The sequence below is a fragment of the Mus pahari genome, chromosome 4 (genome assembly GCF_900095145.1).
Source record: "Mus pahari chromosome 4, PAHARI_EIJ_v1.1, whole genome shotgun sequence".
NCBI classification, from domain to species: Eukaryota; Metazoa; Chordata; class Mammalia; order Rodentia; family Muridae; genus Mus; species Mus pahari.
This window is the reverse complement of record NC_034593.1, coordinates 28330695-28344423: the sequence shown is the minus strand read 5'-3', so window position 1 is coordinate 28344423 and position 13729 is coordinate 28330695. Positions and strand designations below refer to the sequence as shown.

The window sequence follows — 13729 nt, the reverse complement described above, 5'->3', positions numbered from 1 at the left end:
GTTCATGCTGCCAACTAGAGCAGCAACACTGCAAATACGTAACTCTACCATCTGAATTTGTGGAATTTACCAGACAGAATAGAGCTATAAGCTGAATATACCAGCAGTATCTTAAATCATAATTTACTAGAAATCACTCAATTCATATTTAGATTATATAGTATTACAGTAAAATGACTTAAAAATTAAATTCTTTACTAGAGCAAAACCTTCTGATACTCTGAAACAGAACATGTAACTTATTCTACTGCACTTTATCTAATTTCTATATAACAAAAATATACATTCTGAGCAATTAACCCCGAGACACTAAAGCATCTCCAGTCACAAAGACACAGACNTACATGTGCACACATGTGTGCACGTTCAGTAATAAGCCAAGAATAAGGGACAAAACCCTGCCACCCCAAACAGAGTGCTCTGAANGTGCATANGGTAAGAAGCTACTTTGTAGCAAAGCCTCGGGTACCCCAGGGCCCGGCTGCACTCAGACGTTTACTGTGAAGTACCCGTACTTACTGCCCTCCCCTTTCTACGAGTGTCTGGCAGAGATATTTCCTTGCATTCCTATGAGTTGGGCAGTTTTCTAATGCGAGCTCAAAATCTTCTATTGCTTTGTTTAGACTTCCTTTTGTTGCATATCTAGAGACATTAAACAAAAGTAGACAAATTTCATCTTGTGACTCATTTACACAATTTTTCATTCTTCAAAACATCTCCTTAAAGTCCACAATTCACTTACAATGCTCCTCGAGCTACCAGAGCCTCCACATTTTGTTTGTCTATTTCCAGAGCTTTATTGTATTCGTTCATAGCATCCACATGTCGCCCCACTTTAAAATAATCGACTCCAATCTTCACACTGAAAACACATTTGTGAAACATCACAAATATTTTACAAAGTATCTAAATAAAATGTTAGTATAAATCATTACTAAATTAAAAAGCATTTNAATTGGACAAATACTTATTTTTTAAATTACTCTCAATGTTTAAAAAGCACTCTGCTTTTACAGATATTCAAATATTTAGAAAACTCAGATACCAAGACACTAATTCTTTCTGGAAAACAATTCTGAACAAAATTTGTCTACTAAGATTCTAATGTAGACCAATATAATACCTTTATGAATGCCAAAAATGTTCATTCACTTGTAAACACATTCTAGTCTTAATGATGTTGAGAGAATCCGTGTCTAAGTTACATACTAGACAATTGCCACTGTTAGAACAATCTCCATACCATTTTAAAGCCCAAGATGCTGACTGCTTCTTTCTTAATGCTGAAGCAAAATCATCTTCAGAGAAATTTTTGCTATAAAGAAAATGAGTCAAAAATGTAAATAGAAGTACACTTCATTCTGTCTCTGGTAGATACAACANTGAAATGGTGAACTTCAAGCAGAAAACTCATATTACATCTATACAGTCAAGTCCTTTTAAATCGTCAAATGTGAATATTACTGTTAAGTGGTATTCTTAAGCATATATATGAAGCTTTCTATTTCCTTCTCTACTTGGGTCAAATGGCATATTCCTATCATTGCTTAGCATCCAGAGCAGGAGGAGATAAGCTCACTTCACTCAGCCCTCAGTATATTCCTATTGCTATGGTCACGTGTTCTTCAGCTATACAGCTTCTGAGCTAATCCACACCCCTCACCACCTTCATCAGCTAAGAGAATGCAGATCTACTTTTACCTTTGTAGGCCTCTCATTAAAGATGGTGGATGAGATTCATCTATTCCTAGTTTCTCTAGAAGGAATTCAACTACTCCTGGATTAACAAATCCCAGAGAACTCTGCATGATATTTTCATAGGACTCCAAAGAATTACCATTTAGTTCAACACTCCTCCTTTGTAAAAAAAAAAAAAAGAAAAGAAAAAAAAAGAAAAAAAAAGAAAAAGAAAAAAAATCAGAAACACAAACAGTAAGGAGCACACCCGCCTTTATAGAAATGCGACTAATGAGGGTTAAATACTAATGCCACTGTTGTACACAAAAGTCAGGCACTGTTATGATGTAACTTGTCTACCAAGCCTAAAGTCATTTAAAGGCTATAAAATGCAATCATAGTTCTAATTTGTTAGGAATAAANAAAAGATAAATACCTGTAGTACAAAGGAAGTTCTTCAGAAGTAATCACACCTAATTTAATGCCAGACATGTGTGGAGGAAGAGATGAGCTATACAGAGATACCGCAAGCTTTTCATGGTATCTGTCAATATCCTTGATTCCAGCTTTCAAGAAAAAAGGAACAAGCAATAAAAAAAGTGAAAATAAAAATAAACTTTTCAAACCCTACCTTCATTAAACTACATTTTCAACATTATTTGAAAATTTTAATTAGTATGTTGAAGCTGATCACCTCGAATTATGTCACCAGTTTGGTAATATGATAAAGGATCTCCATGGTTACTGTGAGAAGGCACATCTCTTAAGGGACAAAGAGCCTGCAATGAGAAGTATTTGAAAACACCACACATTTGACTCTTTGGCAAGAACAGTACCTTGTATCTTTCCTCTCCCCGCTTTCTGACTCTGGCCGCACTAGTCTACTGTCTTTTTCAGTATACACAATGTGAACATGTGATATTTGTCTTTCTGTGTTTGCCTTATTTCGTCAGAGACAGGGTCTTTCAGGCCATCCAGCATACTTTCATTCTTTTTGATGGCTTTAAAATACTGTTACCAGACATGTCAGTGACTTAAATTAAGATTTTTTTTGTTACAATTTGTGTCCAACCACAATAAAACTTGTTTTCTAGCTTTAAGAACCAAGATACAAAAGCTATTAGCATTTTAAATGAGGTGTGCATCCTCCTGTTGTGTCTGTCTTCTCTTCACATGGTGAGACAGAGGGCCAACATCAACAGTGCTAATGTGAAGCGCTCCAAACGGAGGCAAGTACCTTATTACAGTGAGAAAATGGTATGTTCATTATGATAGGAAGGATTTGCTAAATTACTTAGACACAAGCATCTAATGCTCAATTATTAAGCATATGTTTAACCACAAGATATCTGTTCAGAATACCAACGAGCATAATCACAACCTGTAATCTCTATGATGTAAAACAGGAAACTGACCTGCAACCAGCGTCCTCCAAACCCTAAAACCCCCAATGGAGGAAATACAACACTCTAGGACTTGTTTTTTGAGATAGGGTTTCACCCAGAGATCAGGTTGGCCTTGAACTAAAAGCTCAGCCCACCTCTGCCTCCTGAGTACTAGGGTTAAAGGCGTGCACTGTCAATGTCCAGTTCTCTAAGGCTTTTAGGAAGAACAACAACTGTCCTTTTTTTCCCTTCAGCTTATCTTTAACCACCCTCCCCCCAATATCCTACCAGGTAAATGTGAACAGACTTGGAGAAGCACATAACTTTTCCACGGGATGAGTGTAGAGTGACTTACTGTGATTTCTAAGTGAGATATATCTCTCACGATGCCACTTCCTAAACAGATCAACACCATGAAAAAACCAAATTCCCGAATAGAGCTAATTCTTCCAATCACTATATCACCACGTTCAATATCTCGGAAGAAGAGCTCTCTCCGGTCCATGCTTGGAATCTCCATGAACTGCTCTAAAGGTGGCATGACCGCATAAAGATCTGGAATAAAATAAAACCGAATCACCGCCATCATTTTGACTCCATCAGTATATCTCCTTTGATATACTGCTTTAAACCAACCAATACATCTTGAAAAGCTTTCCAGACTAAACTTACTGTCATTGTCGTCATGCACTTCCGAGGGTGTGGCTGCATCTGATTTCCAAGACAGGGCAAAAAGCAGGTCCGCTTTTTTTGAGATGAATTTTTGTATTTCAATGTTGTCAACTCTCTTCTCTTTCCTTAAAAGAAAGGTGATTATATACAAGTACATATGTTATTTTTTTTTTAAATGAGCCAAGCTCTCATACATCCAAACTCGTGTGCGGCAGTTTTCATCACCCAACCCTGCTCAGTGTCTCCGTTTTATTTATTTAGTGCAGCCATGTGGCGTCTATGTGCCACCGCGGGCAACTGGGGTCCCAGATCAGAGGACAACGCTGGGATTGGTTCTCGCCTACCCTTGCGAAGCCTGGTCATCGGTCAGGTCAGGCCGCTCGCTGGCAAGTGGCTTTACCCACCGAACTCCGGAACAAGTTTGAAGCCCATCCTCTCTGGACACGGGAGTTGGGGAGCTCTGGCGGCGGCTCGGAAGGCGCAGGCCGGCCATTCAGCTCGGAGCCAGTGCCTGGTCACACACCCCGGGGCTCGGTCCCTCCCGTCCGCCCCGCGCCCCGGCCCGGGTTCCGGCCCGCGTACCTGCCGGCTCCCGGAGGCGGCGCCGCGCCGCGGGCTGGCTCGGCCGCCGTGCCCAGCAGGCTCCGGAAGTGCGGGTTGTCCTGCTGCTCGCTCCGCAGCAGCGACAGCAGGGCCGGGCCGTGGCAGCCCAGCGACTGCCGCAGCAGGTCGCGGTCCATGGCGAGCTCGCCAGGCTCCGGCGTCCGAGCCCGCGCTCCCGCCAGCCGAGGGGAGCGAAGCGGCCCCGACGCGCGCGCGCTCACCTCCCGGAAGCGCTCGCGGCGGCGAGACCGAGGCACAGTCTCGCGAGACCCGGCGGGCCTACGGGAAGCCGCAGGAAAGCGCGAAGCCCGTCTGGCGCTGAGGGCGGAGTAGGGGCTGGAGGTGTGACGTGTGGGGACGCGTGCGCTGAGCCGGCACGGCGGGCTGTGGGGTTGTTAGGTCGGAACGGCCGGAGCTCGGGGCTCTTTTTGTCACCCGGTGCTGCCGAGGTTAGCGGTGCGAGGGTGGCTGGGCGGCCGCGGAGGAAGTTCCCTCAGTCCTGTCTGCCCGGGGCGGCGCCCGCGTCCCCTCAGGACCGACGTGGGACAGACAGACAGGGATCTACGGTGGACTTGGCGGCCGGAGGCATGTCCACCGTGTTCCTCGCTGCCTTTTAGAGGAATGTGACTGTCACCAGCCCGGAGAGCGTGAAAGCGCACCGCGCATGCTCTGTTCTGGTCTGGGCCCCGAGAGCTTTTTAGGTGGCCTGCTTAAGACTCCGCCTCGCCTTTGCTGGCTAGGCTTCTGTGCTAGCTCTACACTGAGTGTGACACCACACCCACACCTCCAGGGGTTAGGTTTTTTGTTTTTTTTAATATATTTTTATAGTTACAGGCGTTTCGAATTCATTTTCTTCTGTGACAAATACGTGATTTTTTTGAAACGGACAGAACATTGGATAGTTGGCCAGACCAGAGGGGGTACAAGGGGAGTGAGGGGGTTGGTTAGTGCTTGGGTTTTCAGCATGCTAGCCAAGGGTTCTCTCTACCATTGAGCTACAACCCCGCCTACTTAAAACAAACAAACAAACAAACAAAACAACTTAAACACTCTCCAAGAAACTTTAAAGAAATATGAATAATTTACTGAGCTGTTGGGAGTGGGTACTACAGGGTACGAAAGTGGTGAAGGGAATGGAGAAAGCAGAGCATTCCAAACAGATTTTCGCTGCTGGTTTCTAACCCTACTTTTACTGTGATTTCAAATTTCATCTTAAAAGTAAACACATATGTATATCCTGTAACAAACACTAGATTCTAAAGATGAAAATACGCCCGGCTCAGAGTGACTGTTTGTGGAAGATAGGTCAGAATAAAGACACAGAACTATAACACAATGGTAAGTTAATGTAGCTACCTAGGGTGTGTCCTCAGATCTTTAGGCAGAGGGTCTTAGAGTCGCTGGGGTAGTTAGGAAATGAGGAGCTAAGTAAGTGCACTCTACACATGGGGCAGTAAAATGTGAAAAGTCAAGATGTATTCCGGAGGCCACAGTGTGAAATTGAAAAGGTAGGGATATGTCCATTAACAGGCATTCCCATTATATAAACACACTGTTTCAGAAGGGCTACAGAGAAAGAAAGGGAAGGCAGGAAGGATGGGAAAAGAGAAAAAGATTAACTTCATGATTTATTTAGCGAAACCACAAATGTAGTTGAAATAAGGCAACCACATTGAGCAGTAACAGAAGTGTATCTTAATATAGTTTTTTTTTTTTGATTTCCCAAAATAACATGTACAGATTCTGTGTTACCATTTCTGAAGGATGTACAAGTAACATTTTACTTCATAAGACACATGTGTGTGTAGACAGGTTCTGGTTCTTGATCCTACTGTAAGCTCTCAGTAGGCCTCATTCCCATCTGAGGCCAAGGAAGGTGTGTGTATTTGGAAAGGGAGGGACCAAATAATACTATAATACTGTCTTGTTTTCATTTTCCACTTCTTTTTATGATTGACCCCCCCTCCAAAAGTAGACATTACTCGTTTACATATTTGTATTGGTTCTCTGAGCCTGAGTCTCATGTAGCTCAGGCTAGCCCCGAATTGTGTAGTTGGGTGAGACTTTCTGACCTTAGACCCTCCTGCTTGCACCTCCTGAGTGGGATTATAGGTGTGAGCCTCCATGCACGGTTTGTGCAGTGCTAGGTATGAACATTAAGGCTTTGTGCATGCTAGCAAGTGCTCTGCCAGCTGACTTACACCCTCACCTCACTCTCAGAGAATTGATATTGAATTGGTAGCAAAACATTTAGAGCTAGAGTACACCAGACAGGCTTACATGTATGTCACCACTCTTTTTTTTTCTGTGTATGTCTTCAGTATGTCTGTTTATCTACAGCAACAATGTGAGTCTGTGATGATGGTCTTGCTAATAGGAACTCTGTGATCAGTTGTATTCTGAACACAGAGGTGATGAGTTTGAGATGTGAGAAGATCAGCCAGAGGAGAAGCTGCAGAGATGTGAGGCCACAGGACACCACTTAGGAAGCCAGTGACATTCATTAGCACTGGTTATACATTTACTAACAGCACCTCCATGCTGTCCACTTACATAGCAGGAAAACACTCTAGATAGTGGAGAAGAGAAAACAAAGATAGGATCTGGGAGGTGAAGACCATCGCAGAGAGTGGGCACTAGCTGTGGGAAATGAGAAACAACCTACAGCCCTGGGAGCCAAGGCAGTGGATGACCAATGCTATCAGATCCCACACAGACGAAGAACGATACAGGCGTATCAGAAACACACTGAAGCCAAAGAGGAAGAAATCAGCATTTGACGCTTAGAAATACCTACCAACATAGTTTACAAAATGCTTTGCATTAGAGAAAACCATTTCAAATAAAAAAAAGACATTTGTTTTTAGAGTAATTTTAGGTTCACAGCAAATGTGAGTAGAGGAAATAGACATTTCTCTAGTAGTACATATGCATAGCCTTCCTCATCAAAATTCTCCACCAGAATGGGACATTCATTGGTTGCAACTATTGAACCCAACAATGAACCTACATTGACATGTAATATCACACATACTCCATGGTTTACCAAAGAAATCATATTTTATGATATAGACAAATATATGTGTTCCACATCATAGTAGCCTACAGAGCAGTTTCACTACCTTGAAAAGAAAAAAATATCTTTTATGGACTTTGTATTCTCCCCTCCTCAGAAGTCCTGATAAATAATTTTTTTTCTTTTAAAAAAAAAAAGTCCTTTCTTTTTTTTTTTTTTTTTTTTTTTATAAGTACACTGTAGCTGTCTTCAGACACACCTGAAGAGGGCATCAGATGCTCATTATAGATGGTTGTGAGCCACCATGTGGTTGCTGGGAATTGAACTCAGGGCCTTTGGAAGAGCAGTCAATGTGTTTAACCGCTGAGCCATCCCTCCAGCTCCAACAAACAATTCTTTACTGTCTCTAAAATTTGTTCTTTTCAAGATTATCATTACAATAGTACTATATGAAGCCTTTTCAAACTTGGTTCTTTTAAACACACACACACACACACACACACACACACACACACACACACACACACACGTATCCTCAGTTCCTTTTGGTGAGTTGATAAATAAGTTCTTAGATTTTTTTTTTTCCAAGATAGGGTTTCTATGTAGCCCTGGCTGTTCTAGAACTCATTTTGTAGACCAGGCTGGCCTGGAAATCAGAAATCTGCTTGCCTCTGCCTCCCAGGTGTTGGGATTAAAGGCGTGTGCCACCACTGCACACTTGGTAAATAATTTCTTAATGCTGAACAATAGATATTCCTTTTTTCTTTTCTTTTCTTTTCTTTTCTTTTCTTTTCTTTTCTTTTCTTTTCTTTTCTTTCTTTTTCTTTTTCTTTTTCTTTCTTTATTTTTTTTTTTTTGAGACAGGGTTTCTCTACATTGGGGAAGCTAGTCTCTTTTACTAATTTAAGTCCATTTAAAATAGCACTTTCATCTGAAAATATTCTCATAGACACACAGAGAAATATTTAGTCATCGATTTGGATATCCATTAATATAGTCAAACTGATAATAACATGTTTATTCATGTGTAAAATGAATTATTTTTTAATACAAATGTAAACTGAATTATTCTAGTAGCTGTATTCCTTTACCTTTGCTAGTCTTTGATAACCACACAGAGAAACCAAGATTTATTTCAAGCTGCACCTCAATACTGGGCAGTTAATGATTTATGGTAACACCTATGGGAATCTGGCTTCCTCCCAGCCCAGCCCATGATACTTGCTTATTATTATTGATCTGGCTTTGGGCTTTAGATTTTTTTCTCCTGGTGTCTCCCCAGACCCTTTCTTCCTTGTGGCAACCTGAAACTGCTCCTCCCAACCCCCCACACCTAAGCTTGGTTGGTGGATGTTCCATCGACTCTCTCTTCTGCCCAGCCATTGGGGGATCTGAATTTATTAACAAGGCAGAGGATAAATGGTAAGAATTGTTTACATAAACTTGGAACAGGAGAGTCTTGACCTAAGCATTACAATGGCATGTATGGATTGAATGCCAGGTCTGCTATGGAGGCAGAGAAATCAGCATTTGAATAACACAAAGATAACCTTTACACAGTGCACAAAAACATGCCTACATTCATGTTTTTAAACTAATCCGGAAAGAGCATGGTTTCAGCTAACCTGAATTGCATAGAATGGTAAAATGCTGGCAACCACACACACACAGAGTTGATTATAATACCACTTAGTAGTCTCTGTCTTTTCTTCTGCCATTTGAAAAACAAAGAGGTATGAAAAGGTTAATAAATGTTTGAGTCAAAATACTAACTTTAGAATTTGCATTATCTAAGTGTGTGTTTTCAAGCCAGGCATGGTGGTGGTTGGGTCACACCTTAAATCCCAGAACTTGAAGCCAAGGCAACAGGAATGCTGTCTCAAGACAAGCCTGGACTACACAGAAAGGCTTATCTCAAATAAAACAAAACAAAAAGGATTCGTTAGTTCCAAACCATCAACAAGTGAAAAGGATAGTTGAAGAACTTCAGATTTACTATAAAAATATTATAATCAAGGCAGTATTCTATAGGTACAGATGACAAATACACATATGAAAACCTGTGTTACATCATATTGTATCAGGGAAATTCAAATTAAAACTATACGAAACACCACTGAAACTTACTAGACTAGATTCCAGAACATTGGCAATACCAAAGATGATAATATGAAGCAACAGATTCTTCCCTTGTTGGTTTGAATGATAAATAGTGTAGCCACTTGACGAAAGTTGTAGTGCTTTCACAAACCCAAAAACATTATCATCATAAAACCCAGTGACTACATCCAGCTTACCTTGGTTGCTGAAAATCTACGCACACACAAACCCCTACACATGGATATATAGAAGTTTAAATCATATTTGTCAAAAGTTAGAAACTAAGATGTCTTTCTATGGGTAGATGAATAAACTATGGTATTATCAGACAATAGGATATTTATTATTCAGAATTTGCTACCCTGTGCCTGCTTCCCACTCTTGATAGCCAGTCCTGTTGTTCACCAAGCTGGACTGGAGGGAGGGAAGCTTAGCTGGGTATTTGTGAATGCAGTGTGGGATCTTGGCAGGCTATGAGTGTGTTGGCAATGACACTGAGTTGGGTTTACTGGGGGTAGGGTATTTATGCCTCTGGGGTGGTGACCAGGGTCTTTGGGGTAAGATTTGTATAAGCTGTGTGTCATCGGCCATGGCAGGGCTGTTGGAAGATGCTTCATCTACATACTGAGGGACTGTAGTGTGTGTGTGTGTGTGTGTGTGTGTGTGTGTGTGTGCGTGTGCGTCCATGCACAAGATCAAACAAGGAATGAAGCCTGATAACTGTCAGGGTAATACATTCTTATTAGGGTTGATGCTGGGGGAGCTGGCTTTATGGCACCAGATTGGGAGGGCGAGGTAGCCAACTCCTGCTGTTCTTATATTTGAGGTATCTGAGGGTTGAAGCTTCCTTGGCCTTCCTTCGTAACCCTGGGCCATTACCGTTCCACAGGCATTAAGGAGAAATTAGTCACCAAATGATTAAAAACAACCTGAGAAAACTTAAATACATATGAAGGAGTGAAAGAAGCAAATTTGAAAAGGCTACATACTGAATTATCCCAACTGATGATAATTTCAAAAAAGAAAAACTACAGAGACCGTAAAGTTCTTTGGTTATCAAGACTTCTGTGGAAGGAAGGAAGAATAGACAAACTATTATATATATATAATTTTTATTTTTTTGGTTTATTTCGAGACAGGGTTTCTCTGTGTAGCCCTGGCTGTCCTGGAGCTCATTCTGTAGACCAGGCTGGCCTCGAACTCAGAAATCCATCTGCCTCTGCCTCCCAGGTGCTGGGATTAAAGGTGTGCGCCACCACTGCCTGGCGAATATATATATTTAAGGGCAATGAAATTGTCCTGTAGGCTACTATGATGTTGTCATCCAATCTATTGAGAGCTTGAAAAGGAAACAAAGCAGAGAAGAAAGGAATTTGTGTTTTTCCTTGCTTCAATGCTTGAACTGGGACATCTAATTTTATTTTTTCTTCCCCACAGAGTAGAATTTAAATCAATGACTGCATAATCTCTAGCCTGTGGACTCAGACTAGCTTTCCTGGGTCTAGAGCTTGTAAATTTCATATTATAGGTTCCTCAATTCCTTTAACCTGTCCTAGTTGTTTATCATATGAGGCAGTTCTTCATGCTATATAGTATATATGAATATGTGTCTATCTTATTCTGTTTCCCTGTTTCATTATATGTAAATGTTCAGAGATATGTCTGAATCTTTCTCCCAATAATGGGTCATTTGACTTCATTGCTAAGAATAGGGTACAAGAGTTGAAAGTACTGTTGTGCTGCCATATAGGTTGTCGTGTAGTATTTGACACTCAATTCAAGGCTACCCTGGAGTGACTCAAGGAAGAGTGAGGAATACTAAGGAAAAAATAATGATTTAGTCACCTCGTTCATTATCAGCCTCAAACACTTACTGCCACTATTAGCAGAGTACCTCCAACTATAAGCCATGAGAAAAGGTTGACACAGCTTCGTCCCAACAGTCCTTGTTTGAATGGACTCTAACAGTTTCAGGAAAGGAAATTTTGTCAGTTTAATCCACTTGAGGGTGCTATAAGATCACTATAGTATCAAACTGTGTTCATGTCCAAAAACACCCCACACAGCAACAAAGTCTATATTCAGGGATGGGGATCTATGACTTATTTCAAGACAACTGTCTTTAACATTGTCTCTATCTTTTAGTGAGTGGCAAACATTTTGAAGATATTATTTTCATGAAAATAAGTTCATAATCTATTGATCTTTTGTCCATCTTGTTTACCTTAGGACTTTTGAGATTTTAGGGAAATTTTTTCGTATTTGTTTTTCCCTACAGTAATATTCACTGAATTTTGTTTTAATCTAGGCTAAATAACTCTGATCAGATCCAGAATATGCATAGCTTCAAGGCAAGGGGTCACTATATTGGCATATTTATATCATGACTTATAGGTAATATATGTAACACTCCTGGAGAGGCACAGTGTACAGCATTCCTGGAGATGTACAGTGCTTGGCCATATGAAGTGACTCTCTGTAGCCTTTTATAACATTATCCTTGTATGATATATATGGTACTCTTGGAGATGTACAGTACTTGACTGTATGGAGTGACCACCTAAAGTTTCAGTCTCAGCCAGTATCTCTTCCATGTTTTTATTTGTTTATACAAAGGATTAGAAAAAAAATGAAAGTACCTCAGAATAACTCCACTATAATTGTTGAGAGAAGTTGAAAGATATGTTCACTATTGATATGAATTAGGTTGGGTTAGTGAACTTTTAAAAATAAACTTGAGTGTGATTGTTCATAAACATATACAAATTCCCACATAGTAGGTTCTTATGTTTATATTTTGTGACAGTGTTTTAGAAAACTATAACAAGGAACATGTGATGCTTTTAACAAGAGACATGGATAGTAAGATGATAAATAGAGTTCGTTGTCAGGACATTCTAGATTGCTTTAGTGAGCATTTTAAATTCAAATTATATATGTCTTTAGAATCAGAATAATTGATCATCTTTCAGTTACCAAATGGTAATTTTTGAATTTTATTGGTGGAAGCACCAAAAGAAAATGTCAGGAATTACAAATATCTTAGTTGTTTTATATATTGCTATTTTCAATGGAACCCACTGGAAGAGCCAGAGAAACAGGGAGAGGATTAACACTCTTTTAGATATGACCTTTGATTCTCTGTAGACACAGTTTCAAACTGTGAACTGCATCAGTCTATTTATTCAGCAAATATTTGTTTGTCATTAGGTACTATTTGAAATGTTAATGACATAATAATGAAAAAGACTCAGCAATATTCCCGCCTTCATGAAGCTTATATTCTTGAGGGAGACATAGTAAGCAATAAATATAAGCAAATTGTGCAGTATTGTTGGTGATACATCCTATAGCAAATTAACTAAATCAAGGGCAAAAGTGTCGAAAGTGCAGAAGGACTGGTGTAGTCATCTCAGTAGGGGAATTATAGAAGGTCTCATTGAGATGATATTCAAGTCAAGGCTATACAGGAGATGAGGCTTTAGTCATCCATTTTACCTAAGGGAAAATGCAGAAGAAAAGCCAGGACAGAGGGACTAGAAGAAGAAGCATTTGATACACATGAGGAATGGAGGCATAAGGTGTGGTAGGAACAGTAGGACCATTTGGGTGTAGAGTTTCGTAGGTCACTGTGCGAATGTGGCTATCACTGTTAGTGGTTGGAGTAACCTTAAGGTATTAAGTAGATATGCATAATGACTTTTGTTATAAAAAGATTTGGGCTGGAATTACCCACTTGTTCATAAGAGCTGGAAAAAAATTCCATAGGAGGGTAAAGATATCTTATTTATTAAGAAATAAAACTTTAAAGCTTATGCTATTATAAAAAATGAGAATATGGAGTTTAAGTGTTTCCAAAAATTGAAGAGTTTGAAACTAGATACTTATCACCATGGGAATAACTATCTTAGGAGTCCTAGCTCTGTTTTGAGCAAATCACAGTTACTTGTGCCTCTCTTGTCACTCAAGCCCCAAGGTGCTGTATATGATGAACGTTGATGTCTAAACTTAAAATTTTGTACTCTATTAAGAAACAAACCTTGCAAGTCTTACATAATACCCTACTTCTCTCCCTAAGGTGCTGGACTTTTTTCTATGAAATCTTATAAAGCTATTTTTCTACTGTATTATAGTGCTAGCAACTGGGTTCCCACTGTGGCTGGTTTCTTAAGTGCGTGAGATTTTTCTGGTTTCTTTCGGTGTAGTTTCAGAAATTACACAAGCCTTGGAAATTACAGGGAGAGATTGGCTAGTTACTGTAAGGAAGTCTTTTTTT

The 13729-nt window shown here is 40.1% G+C and overlaps 1 protein-coding gene across 1 annotated transcript in view; it reads right to left on the bottom strand.

The window, feature by feature from the left end:
- Ttc14 (tetratricopeptide repeat domain 14) overlaps nt 1-4578 on the bottom strand; it is a 9910-nt gene extending 5332 nt beyond the window's left edge. The window contains exons 1-9 of the mRNA XM_021196167.2: nt 4317-4578; nt 3735-3859; nt 3418-3617; nt 2372-2456; nt 2114-2243; nt 1244-1315; nt 743-862; nt 520-642; nt 71-110 (exon numbers count right to left, since the gene is read on the bottom strand). Coding sequence (XP_021051826.1) covers nt 71-110; nt 520-642; nt 743-862; nt 1244-1315; nt 2114-2243; nt 2372-2456; nt 3418-3617; nt 3735-3859; nt 4317-4474 — 1053 coding nt within the window. The 5' untranslated portion in view covers nt 4475-4578. The remainder of the gene's footprint in view (nt 1-70; nt 111-519; nt 643-742; nt 863-1243; nt 1316-2113; nt 2244-2371; nt 2457-3417; nt 3618-3734; nt 3860-4316) is intronic.
- Nucleotides 4579-13729: the final 9151 nt, after the last annotated feature.